The 20,861-nt window shown below is 38.8% G+C and overlaps 1 protein-coding gene across 7 annotated transcripts in view; it reads left to right on the top strand.

The window, feature by feature from the left end:
- The window catches only part of LOC308406293 (RNA-binding motif, single-stranded-interacting protein 3-like), a 164,353-nt gene that overhangs the window by 97,259 nt on the left and 46,233 nt on the right, over positions 1-20,861 (top strand). For all 7 annotated transcript variants that reach the window (XM_080897216.1, XM_080897214.1, XM_080897215.1 and 4 more), the window contains one exon: positions 3,958-4,049. In XM_080897216.1, coding sequence (XP_080753342.1) covers positions 3,958-4,049 — 92 coding nt within the window. The remainder of the gene's footprint in view (positions 1-3,957; positions 4,050-20,861) is intronic.

Genomic DNA, 20,861 nt, shown 5'->3' with positions numbered 1-20,861 from the left:
TTTAGCACAAGAACGTGTTGGATATGAGCCTCTGATCAGTAAGTCACTGTAAACAGAACGGCTTCAAGGAGTGACTGTTGGTTACATTACAGATCAGTCTGGTATTTGAATGCTGTAAATATGATTACACCCAAGTTGCTTTCTTTTAACTCTGTTTAATGTTACTACCATAACTTTACTTAATATACTAGTTCATAATACATAGATTATATATAAAACATAATATATAGGTTAAGAAATCAAATGTAAATATCATATTAATGCAAGAAACAGGAATTAGATGTAATCATTAACACCAGCTTAATTGGCACTAAAAACACAATTTTTCTTATGTATAATAACTTATTCTTTTTTCTCAGTTTTTCACAGGGTTTGCTGCAATGATTCTGTAAATTATGTGACACAAATAGTAACATTTTTTTTAATATATTATCGCAGATGGGTCCAAAAGGCTTTTAAGACCACACTTTACTAATAGTGGGTTTTTATATAGATCTGGTATACTGTGGAGCTACCTGCTGCTGTGATAATAGACAAACCTAATGAATTTCATTTTTAATTATTACACAAATGAGATTTTTTTTAAAAAGATCTCGATAACTGCGCTACAATAAATGAATTCAATTTGAAGGAGTCGTGTTTCCATGATTTTATCAGGCCTCGATATGCGTGAGTGTTCAGGCAGGTGTTTGTCTTTCTGGACACATTTTGTCAGCACAAAAGCATCACAGTCATGGACGTGCGGTTAACGTCACAGTGAAGGCTTAAAGTAAAGATGTTGTATAATAACTCACTGGTGTTCAGATCTAAGTTAATCAGAAAACTAGTGAGTGAAATCATTTTACACACAGCTCTGATTTACAAATGTTGTCATTTCTGCCCATTGAAGCTCCAGTTATATCAACACAGCTGTGCTATGCTGATGACGCTGAAGATGTGCTGTCGAACAAAGGGTCTCAGATTTGGATTAGTGGTGACTGACTTAACCAGTTTCACATCTGCTTTGGGTTTCCTCCCCCCACTAATTAAATGGACACTCCAAAATTAAGCAGCACCCATTATAGTTAGTGTGAGAACTGATATGGAACTTTTCAACATTCCCTGGAATAAAATGAAAGCATCCCTAATGCACAGCTGACAAATACTGTGCGCAATCTCAATTAGTGGAACTGTTTCAGAGTGGCACTAATTAAATAAATATAGATTTAAAAAGCAGTCAGTACTGCTGTAGGTAGCGTGGATATTTGCATGCTTGCATATATTGTGTATCCATCTGTGTTTGCCACAGAGGCTAATGTGTGCACATCACGTGTGTGTTCCACAGGAAGAACTTGAATGTGTGTTTGTGTAACCCTATTTAGGCTAAATTATGAGTTTCTCATTAGCAACAGTATAAATATTTCTGTGTGCAGTGCAGATCTTGCTGTGAAAGCAGCTTGCTGCCTTTGAACAATAAAATATCATCTGCTTATCAGCAAAATGGAGCGCATTTCCAAACCCTGGAACAGACAGACAGACAACAACAGATGTTAGGGATGAGGCGTATGCGTGTTTCCAGCGTTCTTATCATGTTTACACTTAGGATTGTGGTAAGTGAGGCTTTTGACATGTGGATCATTTAACTGTGTTAACATGCAGCCCACTCCATACCACAGCTGGAATTTCAAGGCTTTTGTGCTTCCCCCCCCCCCCCCTTTCCCCCCCCTCTTCATGCATGTTTCATACAGATATACAGTCAAAATCACTCACACAAGCATTTTACAGTTTTCTTCACATATGCCTCACGCAATTGCATCCAAGCTGTCTGACACACTGCAGACAGAAGTCTTTCTTTCCTTTTCCTTTTCCATTTTTTTTTTTTTTTTTGACATCTCACTTAACTCGGCCCCATACCCAGTAAAAGAAAATTAGATTATTTTGTGTGCTCCTTCATTAGTCAATCTAGATTCACAGAGCTTCAAATTAAATGGATATCATTGTACATTTTACTTTTAACTTATTAATTTGACTTGAGCAAAGGTAACTTCAGCTGTTGCAAATGCTGCAGTAATTGTATGTTGCATGAGTTTTTGTCTTTTATATATACTGCAGAGACATTCAACACTGATCATTACTTAAGAATATATGTATGTATCTCTAGTGTTTTGTTTGAGAAGTCAGATACAATACAATGGAAGTAATTAGAAATACCAGCTTTTTTTAAAGATAATTCTGATTTCTGAATCATGGGGTTACTTAACCTTATTTCTTATTCTATTCTTTCTTTCTTATTCTATATGTTAAATTTGACCTTTTAAATACAGTTTTTCTTTTTTGTTTTTTTGCATATTCAAATTTCCTTTCTGAGAAATGTAACTGACAGCATACACATACAATACACTTTTCTTCAATGTAGAATTTTACTTTCATTATAAAAAATTATTAAACCTGACAATTTCTCCCAAACTGCAGTAAGTTACAGGATCCTCTCTCAACTGAAAATGTAGTAACTGTACACCCAATGTTGCTTGGCATATTTTAGCTTATCAAACAAAAACAGATGCAACAGATTTTATATAACATAACAAATGTCAGTTATTTGCTGGACAGTAGCTTTTTGGTTGATTTTTCATTTATAACCTGTGATCTATAATCTACTTCATAGTCAGTAACAACCCTTGTTGCACATTGTTTTTGATTTCTTTTCTGTGAGTTTCAATATTGACTTTTAGGGGCAGGGGAAAATCTATTAATTATCAAGCTATTTTGCATGGCAATACAGTGTAAATACCAGGAGACAAATAAATTTCTGTTAAATATGAATTTCTGTCTACATAGACAACAACAGATATGCGATTCTCATTCTCAGTTTATCACAGGTAATTGATATATTATCAGAAACCCATTGCATTTTTTTTGCCAACTTGACCCCATTCAATTACAGACTGATATCAGACCCATAGCAGACTGTCTGTCTTATGGCAACGTATAAGGCGTGCTTTTAAAACAGTGTTGGTTCAGTGCTTGACAATCTAAAATGAGACAAACTGAAATGAGATCTTTATCTTCTTGGATAAAACAGATACTAACAAAGTTAAACTTTGGGGCACTGTGATAAACGTATGATACTATAATACTCAGCATATCAAGAACTGTTAAAAATCACAATAACATTGGATTGTGAGTGAAGTATTGCAGTAAGGTATTGTGAGATGCCCGGTGCTTCCCTCCTTTGAGGTGGATCAGCTAAACCTAAGTGACACTGGGTCATATAACAGGACAGTGGCAAATGTACAACAGAATGACTGAAAAAGAAAAGAGCCGAGGTGATGCAATGGTCTAGTCAAAGTCCAGACCTCAGCCTGGTTGAAATGCTGTGGCAGGACCTTAAAACAGTTGTGGACCACAGTGAAATGAAAGACACTGTAAAGAACACCGGACCAAAATTCCTCCAGAGATGTGAGAGACTGATGGTGATATAGAAACTGTTTGCTTCAAATTGTTGCTGTGAAAGGTACTGAAGAACTTGGTTTTTCACAGACCTGCACAGAGCGCTGTTGAAGTTTTCTTTTTCACATAACTAATCTACAGAGACTGTACAGTGAGCAGCTTTTAGTAGTGTATTTCAGTGCTGTGTTGCACTGAAATACACTAAAAATCATTACAAAAACATGGATCATAAACATGGTATAGTTATTGTTGTATCACCAGTTTTCTTCTGTGCAAAAATGCATTCAAAGGGAGAACTAGCAGCTTTCATTAAATACGTGACCTGACTATATTTCGACATATTTATTGCATTAATGCACTGAAAACACAGCCTCAGGTCTGTGATAGAAATCAGTAGTGAGCTTCCTCAGCACTATTCAGAACTTTACCCATTCCTGATTATTTTTTAATCATTTTTTTCTTTCCTCCTTACCATCCTCCATCTTCCTGACACTTTCTGCATCTGTGTTACTTCTGTTGTGTGTACAGGGTATGGTTTTGTGGACTTCGACAGCCCTGCAGCAGCTCAGAAGGCTGTGGCCTCGCTCAAAGCCAGCGGAGTCCAGGCACAGATGGCAAAGGTAAGCTCCGTCACACGCTCCAGTCTGTGGTCTGATTAACTTGGTGTTGATGAGGTGGTGTTGTAACTCCTGAAGAAAACGGATTATAATAGATGGTGAGATTACTTTTTTAATAGCTTGCGATGACATAAATGAGATGATCAAAACTTTTGCCGTGACCGCTTGGTTTACACGCGAGTAATACTTTTGGGTTGACTCGAGACTGACAGGTGCAGGTTTGCTTGAGTCGGTTTGAGATTACTGATCGAATTAGTCCTGGAGTTAATTTTTTCATGGCAAGCAAACAAAATGACGCAGATTAAGGCTTGACTGCCTTCCTACATTCCCACAATCTTTCTTTGCTTTTTGGTCTTATGTGGCCCTTTAGTAATGCTCTGTTTTATTTTCAAAAACGTGTGTGAAAGACAGATGAGATTAGAGAAAGTGGGTGTTTGTTAAATTTATATCCTTATGTTAGTATATCTTATAAGACTGCATAGTAGCAGGGAACACGCCTATCTTTCTTTTCTCTTAAGGAAAGCATGCAGGTTAATCTGCAGTGTGCGCATGTGTGCATGTTAGAGGACAACAATGCTGTGACGAAACTTGGACCTAACCAGCACAATCACATTATCCTGCCTGAGAGAAAGACAGAGAGACAGTGAATAGCCTGTCTTGTTTTCAGATTCATTAAAGCTGTATTGCTGCATACTTCCTTTTCTAAATGAGAGAGGAGTGCAATTAAAAATAGGCCAGTCTTCAGGCACCAAGAGCATCCCATTGAATTAAACAGCAGCAAGCCTTTGAGCCACCTTTGCCTTGCTCTTCTATTAAACCTCTTTTCATTAGACTTCCATCTCTTATTTTGTTCGTAACGGCTTAGGGGTGGTGGGTGGGGGGGTATTGGGATAGGGAGGAGCAGGGTTGATGTGTTTAGCTGTTATAGAGGGGAGAACCCTCGACTCCTTGGAGATTGAGTTCTCTGGAGGGATGGAACGGAGGGCAAAGAGTCCATTTCAAATGAAATTACAGACTTCTTCCAGTTTCATGAACTAATTATGCAGAAGAGCTGCTGACGTCCCACATAACTTTCCCAGATCAGTGAGCAGTAAATAAATCTTACAGTCTTAAAACACTGATGGAGGATGTTCCATCTCAAGCCTAACCTTGAACATTTTGTAAGTTGAGCAACTTTTTTTTTTTAAATTAGAGAGACTGACAATTGAAAACTTATAGCAGTACAATGAGATTTTGTGTAGGCTAGCTGAGACGGTAAGCTTTGATGTTGCGTCTAATCTGCAAGATAGTTGAGTCTTTCAAACAAAGTGAAGGGCGGAGAGAGAGAGAGAGATGATCAGCTTGTTTTAAAGAGGGATGAAACATCTAAGACAAATATTACCTATTTTGGGGTTTCGGGATGTTTGGATAGCGTCACTACTGAGCCAGTGCTGGCCTTAAATGTCATAGCATCCAATCTGCAAAGATAAATCTAGCCAAGCATGCCATATGCATATTAGGTTTAAATATCTGAAAACATATTCTGTGTTGAAAGCAATTGTTCAGATAAATAAAGGCAGGCTTATAATCCCATATTGAGAACATAAATGGTGTGGGATATTTCATGATGCTCCCTGAAGCTCTTTACGTACATTTTTCCTACTTGTATCAAAGTCTCATAGTGTTGATCTATGCAGCCTATACAGTATAAAAATTATATCTCACAACTTTATATTCTTATTTTATAGTTACTCCCAGCTACCAGGAAGCACAGAGGCTTACTATATTCTGATACAGTAAAAAGCATGAGATCTACTGCCTTTTAAAACTGATTGGAAGAGACTTGAACATAGTAACTGGGGATAGAATAGGTTTTGAGAGGAAGTACTATATCATTGACCTTGTTTGGAAGGATGAATAAAAAAAAATGAATCTGTAGAGACAAGAAGAGCATGGAAATTGCTTATCTGTGGATCTGGTTCTTAAAATATCTTTTCTCTTTTCCTTTCTTTATATTAAAAAAAAGGAAAAGGCAAACATGATTGTGAATCTACAGATCCCAGGATCTAGGTTTTGCTTAACTTCCTCTGCAACGGTATAAATAGTTAAAAGTTGTGTTGTATAAAAAACCACTTTTAAGAGCCATTGTTGGACAAATAAATCTACACGGGAGACGAGATGATATGTCATAGATGTAAGCATTTGTGCCTACAGGAGCTCAGAAGAGAAATGGACTACACCACATAATGCTTATAGCCATCCCTAGTGTTATCTGCGTGTTTGTTTAAATGCCGAACCAGCAGTTTGGTCAGTCAAGACAACGAATCAGAAATGTCAGACAGGTTTATACACATGACAGACGACAGAAACGAATCAATGGGCAGCAGGAAAACCAAACACGGGAACCATCATGCTGCATGTCAGATAATTTAAGAGATGTAGGGGGCTTGTGCTGAGAGGTTGCATTTAGGGCAAGACGCTGGAAATAGCTTAAAATAGAGCTGGAAGCAGCAGTATATGTCACAGTGTAAGCAGTCCGTGTTAGCCATGATTACAGTAACTTCCTGACATCACCCATGAATTAATTAGAGCACAGTTGAAGCAAGATTAGACTGCTAGTGTGTATATAACTGGATTTACTGCGAGAAACCTTTATCCATTAAACCCTGCAGCTTGCACTGACATCTTCTTTTGTAGCAGGTGCATGTTTTGGTTGTGAAATAAATGAGACGAGAAGAAAACACAGCAAGCCAAGATGAGAGAAGAGACAAGAAACTGTGTGTATGTGCGTGTGTCCTATACTCACTTCCTCAGTCTTCTTGGTAATTACTGTTGACCTGAAAGATGATTACTTCTACAGCTGTACTCCCTCACGCTCTCGCCAGCTCACTCACAGTTAGTTTTTCTGTCTCCCAGCCTCATTCTTGCTTTCTTTTTGTAAGAGTATCTGTAGGTTGAATCCCCCTAACATTATTACACAGAGTACAGCGAATGATTTAAATTCAAGCTCTGATTTTTAACCAATATGTGAATCGGTGCTTCTCTGCATTTTATGCACTACAAAATGTTTTGTGAAAAGCATGTGTAGCCCTGTAAGAACATTCAGCAATGTGAAAGTATTGAATATTAACATTCATATCAGGGCATTATTTTATTTTGCAAACACAAAATCACCTAAGCCCGTGTGTGTGTGTGTGGGTGGGTGGGTATATAATAACAGTTACACAGGGCCAAGGTCACTATGCTAATTAGAGAGATGGTACTACTGGCAGTGACACTTCACACCTCCCTCCCTTATTCTCTCCCTTCTTTCTTCTCCCCTCCACTTTGTCCTTGGCACCTCCTGTCTTTGTATTCACTTCTCTCTCTCTCTTTTTTAACCCCCAATCCCACCATTTAATCCTATTTTAGGGGTTGGTTTAGTTGCTCCCCCCACGCGCGCGCACACACACACACACACACACACACACACACACACACACACACACACACACACACACACACACACACACACACACACACACACCCTCCCCATTTCCTCTGTTGTACATTCCCCCCAAACCGTGTGTGTATGTGTGCAGCAGGTGCTGCAATGCCTCCTCCAGAGTCGTTAGTTACAGGGTTGAGAAAGGACAGTGTGTGAAGGGTAGAAAGAAAACGGGCACTCGTAAAGTTAACGACACTGGTTGACTGTCATTTATCTGCCTCTTTTTTTTTTTTCTTTTTTTTTCTTTCTTTTCTTTCTTTCTTTCATTCTTTCTTACCTTTCTTCCTTCGCTCCCCCGGACTTTATTTACTGATATAAACGGTGTGTGCAAGCTTTCTTGCATGTGTACTGCTTTTATGTGGCTGTCTGTGTGTGTCTGACAGCTGAGGTTAGTGATGGGAAGAGGTGGCCAGCAGGACCAACTGAGACATAAAATAAAGATGAACCAGACAAAAACACATACACAGGAAGACAAGAGCATTTCTTTTTCCCCCCACTCTGCTTCCTGCTTGTCTATCACTCTGTTACCCGTTTGTTTCTAACCTGTTTGTTTTTTTCCTCTTCTTTTTTTTTCTTTCAGCCATTTGTTTGAGTGTATTTTTTATTTTGTCAGCCAGATATACAGTAATACACCTGAATACTTTCACCAGCCAGCACATATAATGTAAATGTTGGTGTTATTCTGCTTTGTAAAGAGCAGCCTGTGACTGAAAAGCCGAGTTTTAAATTGAAAACCCTGGGCTAGGTGATAATGGTAATGTTCCTTTCTTCTGTTGTAAAATCTGAAGTGACCCATCTCTTTAGAGGACTCTTCTTTTTATAAACTATGTAGATTATTTTTGAATACACAGCTATGACAAAGAAGGTTGTCTCTGTGCAGTTAAACAAAATGTATTTGGATTCTCTATTTGTGTTCAGAGATATCAACTATAATATTTCTATATTCTTTAAAAAAAAACATGCCATCAACTTGCATTGCAAGTTGCTCAGATCTGAGTGGTTAAGGATGTTATAAAGCTGAATTTACTGTCTTTTTGTTAGACCTGACAGCCCCTAGCCAAACAATAGCAGGAAGAGGACATTCAGGAGGAGGACAGAAAGGAAAATAGGAATGGGAGGGATCCTAGTGAGTGAAACCCAATCGAATTAAATGTAATCTGGCCTGAATGTGCACAACCATCAGCTGCTTTCCAATCATATTAACCCTGCATTACCATCCCTTGGCTTTGTGTGTGCGCGTGTATGTGCATGTGTCTTTTTATGTTAGTGTGCGTAGAGGGTGATGGGAGAGAGATGTAGGAGTTAAGTGGATAAGTGAGAAAACAAAAGAAAGAGATGGACTGGATGGGGGAGAGAGCGTGAGAGGCAGGGAGACTGAGAGGAAAATGAAGATGAATATAGGTGTTTGGGTGATTAATGCGCCGCGGTTGCATTGCTAATGAAAAAATATTTCTCATCATTACAGTAATCATGATAATTCCTAGTGACACACAACAGTTTCTTCATTTTACTGCTTTACTAAGTTGTGTATTATGCCATCAAAAAAGATTACTTACACAACAGTAAATGTTAGAGTACTGAAAACAGAACTGAAGTCTTTTAGTATATGAGCATAAAGAGTACACGAGAACACGTATACTGTTTTTGGTAGAGACCTTTATAAATCTGTATAATGTCAACGTTCTAGTTGAATAACAAAAATGGTAAACATTGAAGATGTTAATAAAAGATAAGTGACTCATTATCCGTTCGTGACATTTTTTTTCTCCCTCCTCAGTGTACAGTACCGCTAAAGGATAGATTGCAAGAACCTGAGGTTATTGAGCTTATGCAATATGCAGCCGCGAAGAGCATTCTTTCGAAAGGCCCTGGCTCATAAATGCTTCATTAACAAAAGTAATATCAGTAAAATGCTTGCCTTTTTTGAGATGGCAGAGCAGGCAATAAAAACAGAGGATACTTTTTTCTTTTGTGGCAAACTTGTTGCTGCTTACACCAAATGCTGCGGCTTAGATAATGCAAATGCTGTCATGGGTTGTTCTGTACTGAGTCCTCCATAGGTCTTTTGATGAGACAACTGAAGAGGGGGTGTGTGTGTGTGTGTGTGTGTGTGTGTGTGTGTGTGTGTGTGTGTGTACACATATGTATGTATAGATCAAAGTCCCTGGTTGTTAACTTAAGTTATTAGCTTCATAACTTAATTTGCTATATGTTTTGTAGTCTCTGTGGGCAGCAGTAGTAGTTTTTCCCAGACATCTTACCTTCCTCACAGCAGATGGAGCCACATTTTTGATGTGGCTCCATACAACACATGCTCTTCCTGACACAACCTTCTTAGGGATTTGTTTCCTCCTATTCTCAAACTTGGGATCTATCGCCTGTTGTGTAAATGTACAAACCGCTGCACTATGAAGCTGGTGTAATGGCCAAGAAAAAGAATAGCAAGGTGCTTGTGACTGGGATAAATTGTTGGTTGGCCACTGATTGCACTGATTTATTTTCACATTTGGTGACCAATTGCAAGTATTTGTGGACCAAAGCGATTCCACAGGTGGGAGGCCACTTGTCTCTAAACAAGCACTATCTGACTCTGATGATTTGCAAATAATTGCCCTCTGATTTATAAACGCAGCCAGTACATTGTAGTAAATCTGAGTCACTTTGAAAGAGAACTAAAATAGAGCGAGAGCGTCATGGAAATGGAATCAAGCTAACAATCATGTTTGCTAACATCAGTACAGGTTGGGGATGAATTTGAAGTTTGTCATGTTTAAGAAGACAGTCAGTAAAGGATGGATTCCCAAGCAAATGCACGATTTGTTTGGTGGTGAATGAAAGCATTACATCTTCATAGCCTCATATTTCAGCAATGGAATGCAATCAGCTACAGCAATAACATGTGAAATTATATTATTTTAGAGGAATTGCATAATACATTTCAAGCAATTTTCAGTCATTTTGTTAGAGTAAGATGCTTTTCAACTACTGAATGGCTCATTAAGAAAAACCCTTCAGATTTGGTTTCACCCCAGCATTACCCGCGAGAGAACGGAAAACAAAGACGAATGAGGGAAGTACTGCCATGAACAGAGGAGGGATGGAGTAGGCAGCTAGAGAGTGGGGGTGGTGCTTGGTTTGATGGAGCTGGGTTGAGAACAGCTCTATAAGGACAGAGATAACTGGAAAACACTATAAAATGCCTATCCTCACATTTTCTCCCTCTGTGGAATTAGCCTTTGAGTGGGCTGCTGGAGCGAGGGAGGGTGCGTGCGGTGATTGATGGAGGGAGGGAGTGGGAAGCCCAAACTGTAGCAAGGGAGGGTGGAGAGAGATGGAGTATATGTGGAGTGGGCAGCCTGAACTATGAGAGGGAGGAAGTATAAGAAGGAAATAAAAGGCTAGCAGAAAAGGAGGGTGTGAGGAAGAAAATGGTGGCGCTGCATTTACAATCTTTTTTTCCCCACACACTCAGTGGAATACATATGAGTGAAGTATATTAATGGCAGTGAGAGAGGCTGTGTGAAAGGTCCCTTTTTATGGGGACACTATTGCTTCTATTTTTTGATTGGCTGTTCGGTCCTCACATCTCTCATTGTTATTGGTGGCCAGGCACGTTCGTTGTTTGTCATTGGGCAGACAGCATAGTCGGCTAGGTTCGCAATCCGATGGCATAATTCAGCCATCGATCAAACTTTGTGGACAGCAGTAGCCAAACTGCTCCTCCAGACAGAGACAGAGCCTTTAGAGTGGAATATCACAAATCAAATGCTTTAACCTTTTAGTACGTCTGAGTCTGTACATGCCCACTGAAAACCAATGAAGCCTTTTCCTCTCGCTCTGCCATGCAGTCTGACTATTCTTCACTTATCTATTTTTTAAGTATTTATTCATTTCAATTACATATCTCCATTCTGCCTCTTCATTTAGAAAAATCTCTTCACTGAAATCCTTGAAGTCATTTGTGCTTGTTGATTTAGAGGGTGGTGCACAGAGTTGTGGTGATTATTGAGTTGGACACCTGCAATGCTTACCAGTTGCTGTTACCTGGATGCCTGGTGGCGATATCTTTGAGACTGATTACAGCTGATAATGACCACTCAGTGGGACGATAACATTTGAGTTGGGTGTCCTTGTAACATTTACTCAGATGAAGGATTTGTGGTTTCAGAGAAAATAATGGCACTTGTATGCTAGAGATGTATTGTGTTAATTACCTCAGCTCTTGGTCCTGTTGTATTTTTCTAATGATTATTTACAATGTGCAATTTCACACATGGAGGGTTTAGATATGTTATAGCTACTCCACCACATTTGTAATACAAGGTTCCAATTAAACTATACATAATAAATTGCAGTGAATTGTATGGCGCTAGTTGTAGTGTGAGTGGGGTTGTTAGCAACAATTATATAACAAGTACCTAAAGAAATCTTAATCTTTCTGTTGACAGTGTTATAAATACGTATGATTTATGACCTACACTTAATTTGAAAGGGTTTTCCAAATATATGCTAGTATCTCTTTTCAAGCCATTGGTTAGGACAGTTGAGAAAAACAACATGTTTGAAAGTGAGATGAAAGTTGTGTATTAAACAACACTACAGTGAAAATTGGCTAAATATAATAATAATGAATGCACTTGTAATTCTGTGTGTATTTATAGAAATAAAAAATGATCTATATGTATGTATATATGGAAACGTGTGTGTGTGTGTGTGTGTGTGTGTGTGGGGTGGGGGGTAGTCCATCGTAGTCAACATTTATTATTTTGCAGTCTGTTTCGCTCCTGTTGCATAAACTGTTCTTCGTCTGCATCATCTGTCTCTCGTTGCATATCCTTCAGGCAAACTTTAGCTGTTTAACATCTTCTCCAATTTTGACTGGAGCAAAAACATTGATAAAGAGTATTGCCCACTTAGCAGAATGATTGCTTGGAGTTTTGTAGAATTATCCTTGTGTCCCTGACACAAGTTTTCTTAAATCCCTTCCATTGCAATAGGTCATTCCATGATTATCTATTTCTTCTTTTCGCCATGTGAGGATGCACTAATGTTCTTATTATTATTCAAGTAAAAACTCAAGTTCCACTTAAGCTTAATAGTTAAGCTGTTTTGTGTAACGGAATCAGACTGCAGATTGTGTACTAATGCAGTGAAGCAACCCCAAACAGCATAACATTTCCGCCGCCATACTTCACAGCCGGTTTGACATTCTTGTACTGAAAAGTTCTTTGATCTGCACTCTGCGAGTTACTTGCAGTTTAGTGTGACCAAATGTTTCTGTTCTTGTAGACTTCTTTAGGCATCAAACAGTCTGTTCCAGAGAAGAGTGGGGCGGTGGAGGGTCACTTGCCAGACTCAAAGCTAGACAGAGCTTATTTTTGAAGGCCTTAGAGAGCTCTTTAGATCTTGGTGTAGTGATACCACATACCTCTATAGCAATGAAAACAACAGAATCAAGATGTCACAAGTTTTAATTATCCAGGGTCTATTTGTGTGGGGAGACCCAAACAGACATGGAGAAGATCTGTCGAGAGCGAAGTGAAGGCCGCCGGAATGACGTGGACCCAGCTGAAGAGAACGGCCCAGAACAGTCCGTTGCCGTGGTGTTGTTGCGGCCCTATGCTCCACCAGGAGTCTACAGGAAAATTGATTGATTGAGGGTCTATTTGTAACTCCTTAAGGAGGTTTGTATTTTTATGGCAAAATCCTCATAATTTGAGATCTGATTTATAGATTTTGTATTACAAAAATGTGCATCTCTTTTTAAAACCATATTTTTATACATACTTTAGGCTAACTTTTTTTTCTAATATTTTTGTATGAAGGACTTTGATATTTATCTTGATGAGGTCCTATAGAAACAAAATTGTACTTATTTTACTTACTGAAAGTATATGAGCCTTGTCATCTGTTTGATTGTATCTCTAGTTTATTGAAAAAGTTAGCAATTTAACATGGGATGTCCCCCAGGTTTCATTTCAAGATCTTTTTCTAGATACACACCAAATGCTTCAGATTTATATTGGATGCAAATATAAACAAAATGCAAATAGATTGTAGAGGTGGAACTTCAGTACAGACAAAATGATATATTAAATGTCAATGAATTTGTTTATATTAAAGCTGATATAATCAGTTCTGTAAATGTGCCAAGTTGAGTTAATGCTTGCTAAGGACATAAATAATGTTGCTCAGTATAAAAGAACCGTATGACCAGACTCCATCGTTATGACCTTTGGCTGGCTTAATTTGAGGGTGCAACTAAAAATGAAAATGACTGATAATGTCAAGAACTTTGAGAATCCTAATGACAGCCACTGGCTGTCCTTTTTCAGGAACGTTCACATTCTGACTAGAGAAAGGAAATTGGACATTAGCAACCAAAGTTCAGCATGAGGGTAAAAATTCCTGGCTCATCCTATGAATGTTAAATATAAGGGTGGTTGGCTCTCTGCTGCTATGCATACTATTATAATAAATCATATGTAATTGCTTCTGGTTTTTCCTTTGTGTGTGTGTGTGTGTGTGTGTGGAGTGTGAGTGTTGGTAGTGGGGTTATTATTAATTATTTCACTGCTTATTCCTGGTTATCAGATCCTATACATGCACAATTTGGGGTAATGCCCCTGAAATAGAAGACAGGCCAGGTTGTTGCGGCTGCTCCTAATGACGCAGCTTTAACAAGGTTCTGTCTCAGGAGGACACTAAACCTGCTCAGTTTGGACTGGGAGGGTTTAAGAACCCTTGTTAAGGCATAATGGCTTTGTAAGAGGGGAGGATGTGGTCTGTACATGTAAAATGAATAGATGAGTATGAGCCTGCCATCATGAGGTGTCCTTGGTAGAGGATATGATGGTAATTAGACTGCTGTTTTCTCAATGGTGTTCCTGTGATGAGACTATTTAAACTCTTGGTGCTGCGTGTGTAGGTGTGTAGTTCGGCAAGGGTGGGATGCGCGTACATAGGCATGCTCATGTTCATCTGTATGTGCATGTGTCTTCGCATGAGTGTGTGTGAATGTGCGTATGTGTGACTGCCCTTTAGTGTTTGCTGACTCAGGCTGGTTTTCCCTTTCTAAAAGTAAATAACCTTGGCCCAACAAGCTGTCAGCTGGCCCCACTGTGCCCTCGTCCCGACATCAAAAGATGGCGAGAAAATCTCTACTCTCTCATCTTAGCTCCTCAGCAACACACACTGAAAACGCATCTTCACAACGACCACATACTGCAAATGAAGTTGCATCTTCAAAAGCCCATCTCCTGATGCAAAACGGCTGCAGCTGAAATTCTTTTTTGTGCTTCCATGTTACATTAATTCCATTAAATGTCTCTACATGTGCTTTCTGTGTCTGTAACACAGACACTCTGCAGCCAGAGCCCTTGGTTCAAACTCTCACTCTTGAAGTTGAGAAAGAGGATCATTTGCTGTACTATGTTTTTCTCAGCGTGTAACATCTATGGCTTTTGTTGCTTTTCACAACAAAGCATAACAACTGAAAATGAAAAGGCAACATCTCAGTGAGAGAATCCCAATATTTAGTTTTGAAATGTGCTGTGTGACAGTGGTTTCTGTGTAGCCCAAATCAACAGAGCTGGGCCAAAAGAAAAATTTAAGAAGGGGATCAAGTTGGCAGTATTACAGATGTAAATAAAGTCAGTCACAGATTTGTTTTTATGTTTTGTCACTTGTAAGATTATAGTGCTGATTATGTTTCTGGTATTGCAGGTACACCAGTCCTTTCTATTAAAAAGAAACGGTTCGAATCATGTGCTTTAAAAAACAATATGGGGAAGAAACAATTCATGGTACCCAGTGTTTGTTCAGTTATTTTTACTTAATCAAAACAACCCAACAGCAGTGTGATTGTTGATTTATACTCCCTGTGGTGCAGAAAACTTTGGGGGGGGGGGGAAACAACACGTCACATTTTGGGGGGTTAATGGACACTGCTGTGTCTCTGGCCCTCTGTTTATTATTGTCACTTTGGCTTATTTCGTTACTCATTGGTTTTCTCACTCCTCCTTGTTTTTCCTACACCTTTTCCCTCTCGTTTTGCTCCTCTGTCTCATTTTTTCTATCTTCCTGTCTCTCTCCCAAGCCAAACAGAGGTTAATCCCTTTGGTTTCAAATAGAGATAACCATGGCAACAGGCCACAGCTTTTGAGCTTTGGGTCTGTAGGACAAAGGCATTGATCAGGATGAAATAGTGTCATGTGAAAGCACAAAACACACAACTGGCAGATGTGTACACATGTTTGTGTGTTTGTATTGGGGCAAAAAAACAAAAAATCCTCTAGTGGCTGCTCAGTCACTCGTGTAGACTGTGTGAAAATGAAATATGCATTTGGTGTCTAAGTGTATTTCTGTTTTTAAAAAGTTGATAGACATGCTGAGAATTAAAGATAAGGTCAGAAGTATGCATTTTAGCTTAACATGTGTTTGGCACTGAAGAGCCAAGCTAACTTAAACTGCACAGAGTCCTTGAGAAAATGAAACCCCAGAACTCCATTAGAGCTGCTCAGTGGCCTCTTAAGGAAAAATGATCTGTGCAGGAAAGTAGGTGTGAATGTTTAAGAGTGAAATGATGGAAGTGCAACTATTAGATTAGATGCTAGTGCTTTGACCCAAATAACACTTTTCATTCAGGCCACTCTGATTGAATCACAGTTAGGAAAAATAAATATTCAAAGTTGTGGAGGAAAGTTGCACTAATGCTGTTTTCCTTTATTTTGATTGCCCTGAGATTAAACTTGCCTTCTTGCAGCACACAGTCATTCTCGCATACTCACGCACATACACATACTTGACCTTGATGGTTGGATTACAGCGAGACTGATGTAGTCAGAAGAGCAGAGTTGATGAAAAAGGTCTTTTATTGAAGTGTAAACCAGTATTTCTCTCCTCTTGAACTTTATAGCCGAGACCAGCGGAAGGTGTGGGCGGATACAGACGGCTTAACCGTTATACAGCAAATCTACCAGCTCGTCAAAATTTCTGCTCCTTTCATAAAGTACTACAAGTGTTACATACCCTGGTATGACAGCCACATTTTTTTGACTTTTATGGCAATTCAATGAAGTTGAGAGTACGGTTGTAGCTCTTGCCTTAAAATCCTGCATTTATACTTTTTTCATGCATTTTCTCAAATGTTTTCATGAAGATGAAACGAATTAGATGGTATTTTTCCTGCACCAGTTTTCAAACGGCAGCCTCCTTTACACTTATGTATCTTGGCATTTTTACATGTAACATGAAATAATGGGGGGAACAAATACATCGTTGAATACCTCATCTTCTTTCAGAGTTTGATTCAGAACTCAGAAGCGTTTTAATCACTGCCAAGAGCACAAATCTTCTCTTCACTTGAATTTTTCAGGACCTTTTTTAAAAAAAAAAAAGATACTGTAGTTTCCTTTTAATTTGTTTTCTCTCTGGCTGTGGCTCTTCACTTCTTTTTCTAGTGCTTTGTCTGACAAGCTACATACCATTTAAGAAAAGGGGGGGGGGGGGGGGCAAAGGAAAAAAATGCATTTTAATAAGTTTGTCTGAAAACTTTCTTTATTAATTTTCGCTTTCCTTATCCGAGAAAGTGCTTCCTCAATGATAATCCAGCTATCCAGCAGGCCTTCTGGTTTATTGCATTTGTCTAATGAAATGCTCCAATACAGACAGACAATCAAGGAACAATTCAGTGAAAGAAAGAGAGAGAGAGTGGGGGTGGAAGAGGTAATGTGTGAGTGAATTTAGGAGCTGAACTCCACTTTGTTTTAATCTGTTAAAGTGGTATTAAGAGTAGCAGAGTTACTGTGAAGGATGCAGACCATGTATCCAGGACTGCAGGCTTTGAATCTTTGATTTTCTTTGTAACTTTTCCCTGCATTTTACTGGCACACTGCAGGGTGTTACAAAGCTTAAATACTCCTGTGCAAAGTGCTGACTTTATTTAAAGAAAAAGAATGAAAACTGATGAAAAGTCCAGTAGCTATAATTGGTTATTGTTGCTTGTTAACACAAAACACTTGTTTTGCTCATTAGAGAACGTAGGGGCACAGTTAACAAATCAGCATTGTGTTGTAGTTTAGATATTTGACAATTTCAAGAATGATAATTACTATACTTAATATAAGCACTCAGGATCTGATCCTTCCTAAAAGATTGCCTGAAATAACATCAAAATGAGGAAAAAAGATGATTTAAGTGACTTTGAATTGGCAAAGGTTTACAGAGAATCTTCTGAAAATGAGAAGATATCCAGTGGACATCAGTTCTCTGGGTGAAAATGCCTTGTTGATGCCAGAATGAGATGACCGCTATGAACTGATAAGAATGCAACAGACAATACCTGCAGAGGAGCATCTGCTACAGCAGGAGAAGACCACAGCGTTCTGTTAGCTAATAGGAAAATGAGGCTGCATTTTGAACAAAATATTGGAAAACATCGCCCGATCTGATGAGTCTCGATTGCTGCAAGATTTGGATGGTAAGGTCTGAATTTGGCATAAAAAAAGTTGAAAGCGTGGCTCTGTCCTTAAACCACCACCTGGCAGGTGGTATAATAGTTTGGGGGATTGGTTTTGGGGTGGGGGTTGTTTGTTTTTTGGAACAGTTGTTGCTGACCATGTCCATGCCTTTAGTGTACCCATTTCCTGATGGCTGCTTCCAGAAGGATAAGGCTCACAAAGTACAAACCATCTCAAACTAGTTTCTTGAACTTTAATGGGCTCCACAGTCACCAGTAGAGGACCTTTGGCATGCAGTGGAATGGGATATTTGTATCATGGATGTGCAGCTGCTAAATCTGCAGCAGGTGTGATGTTGTGTTAATATGGACCAAAATCTCTGAGGCGTCCAGCTCCTTGTTGCCCCTGTGGCTCAGAGCAGTTCTAAAGGTTAAAGGGGTCCAGCCCAGAACTGGTAACATGTATATTTCACATGCGTTCTGCAGTCACGTGATAGATAATCATTGTCATCTATTTAAAATTTCCTTTTGCTCATCTCTTTTGTTTACCCATCACTTCCTCTCCAGAAGTTCTGCCTTGATCATTTGCAGTCAGTGTGACACCTCTGGGTGTGTGTTTGTCTATGTAGTTGTAATCATTAACAAATCCCTCTGAAGTAGCTTTAAACAGCCCTTCAAATGCTGACCCCAACCCACCACACACACATCGTTCCCCACCCCACATACTCAAAGGTGTTACATGCTCTATGTACCTGCAGAGTGACAGACAAGTCCTCGCCTTGGTTCCAGGTTGTATTAATCATTTAGATTGAGGATTTCCCCCGAGCCCATTCTTTCCTCAGGCAGACAGTATGACATCAGGCTGATGAGGCCTCGGATGACACAGACACATTCGTCAGACATACAAAAGATTTGTTTCAAAATCTCTGTTTTTATGAACATTTAAGTCTTAAAAATATCTTTGTTGTTCTATCTCGTGAGACTTGGAAGACTGTTGTTGTTGTTGTGAAATGTTTTATGTCCTTAACAGCATTTCAGTGTGCCCTATTTCTACTGTAAAAGGTACAAATTCTTGATCCTTTTATTGTATATTGCATTATGTGAGGCTTTCAGAGTACTAGGTGCTGCTCTGTCACAACCGTGGTTTAACTCAAGGTTATTTTACTTTAGTTTTGTTTCTCCTTGTTTCTCAGCTCCTTCAAGAAGTTTTTCTTTGTCCAGTCGTTGGTTAGAGGTAAATGGCACAAGTGAAATTAATGGGAAAATATAGCTAGGGAAAATCACTGGAATCATTCGGTTAATATAAAACTGAGGCATAAAGAATGAAGAGGTTTTGTGTAAATTTAACAACGTGATTTTTCTCTGCCAGGCTTTTTACTTGGACTTCCTGAGTAGGAGAAGAAGCATAAACAGTTAGAAGCTAAATGTATTTGCTTCTTACTGACTTTTTGCAAATGCATCCACACGCAATCTCTAAAAGCACATGTCGCCAAAACACCACATAAAACCAAGACTGCAGAGAGACACACACACACAAAGTGGCAGGTGCATGAAAGTAAAATACTGCAGTGTGTGTCTGTGTGCAGTGGTATTAATTATACTGTGGGGACAAATTACACAATCACATTGTGAAGACATGTGTTTGGGGATAAACTCAAAGCTCCATTAGGCAAATCATTACATTTTAAGGTGAAGACTTAAGGTTTAATTTTAGGTTTGAGTTAGGATAAGGACTCGAACGAAGATATTGGTTGTGATTTAGGTTAGAGTCGGTCTTTAGGAAATGAAGTTAATGTAATGTCCTCTGAAGTGATGGAAACCTGACTCTCTCTGTGTGTGTGTGTGTGTGTGTGTGTGTGTGTGCCTGCTTCAGTGATCATCTGTCTGCATTCCAGGTAATTAGACTGGCCAACAGCTGAGTCCCATTAGTGTTGATTACAGCATTCAGTACTACAGAAGAGAAAGAAAGAGAGAACTAAATAGAGAGAAGTGTGTGTACAATGTGCACACAGGGTGGGCTGTGGAGGTGTTTGTGTGTATCATCCTTGTGCTTGGATTTTTGTGTTATAGTACTATCTTCCCATGGCTTATTACCTTGCGTTCTAGCAATCAGCTATAAGGAATTAATGTAACATTTGTTATACATTTTCTTTAAAAACTTCTCAAGGAGGATCCTCAAACTTTTTACCAGTCAGCTAAAAGCATAGTCTTAATCCCAACAGGGATCACTCACCTGTTTCTGCTGGCATCGCATAAGATGAGAAACTTGAGATGAAAAAGATTCAGCGCAGTGCCAGAAAGCAACAACAGCCACATAACCACAATATAGATAAAAGACAATGTATAGTTAGTGTATTCATTGACCTAAAAAAAGCTTTTGACACAATTAATCATGACATATTACTTGATAAACTGGAGTACTACGGCATTAGAGGAGTGGTGTTAGAATGGGTAAAGAGTTATTTGAGAGACAGGCAGCAATTTGTGAAAATTGGGGAATATCAATCAGAGTGTATGGACATTGTTTGTGGAGTTCCGCAGGGGTCAGTATTGGGACCAAAGCTGTTTATCCTCTATATCAATGATATATGTAGAACATCAGATATACTACAGTTTATTCTATTTGCAGATGATACAAATATTTTTTGTGCTGGAGAGAATTTACAGCAGCTTTTGAAAATTGTCACACAAGAAATGATTAAACTGAAAACATGGTTTGATAGAAATAAGCTATCATTAAATTTGGAAAAAACTACATTTATGTTATTCGGAAATTGTAAAAAAGATGCAGGAGCAAAATTATTAGTAAACAATGTTGAAATAGAGCAAGTTTCGGATACAAAATTTCTGGGTGTGATAATAGATAACAAAATCTGCTGGAAACCTCACA

This window comes from Rhamphochromis sp. 'chilingali' (assembly GCF_963969265.1).
Source record: "Rhamphochromis sp. 'chilingali' genome assembly, chromosome: 11".
Classification (NCBI taxonomy): Eukaryota; Metazoa; Chordata; class Actinopteri; order Cichliformes; family Cichlidae; genus Rhamphochromis; species Rhamphochromis sp. 'chilingali'.
This window is presented reverse-complemented; position numbering and strand designations above follow the sequence as displayed.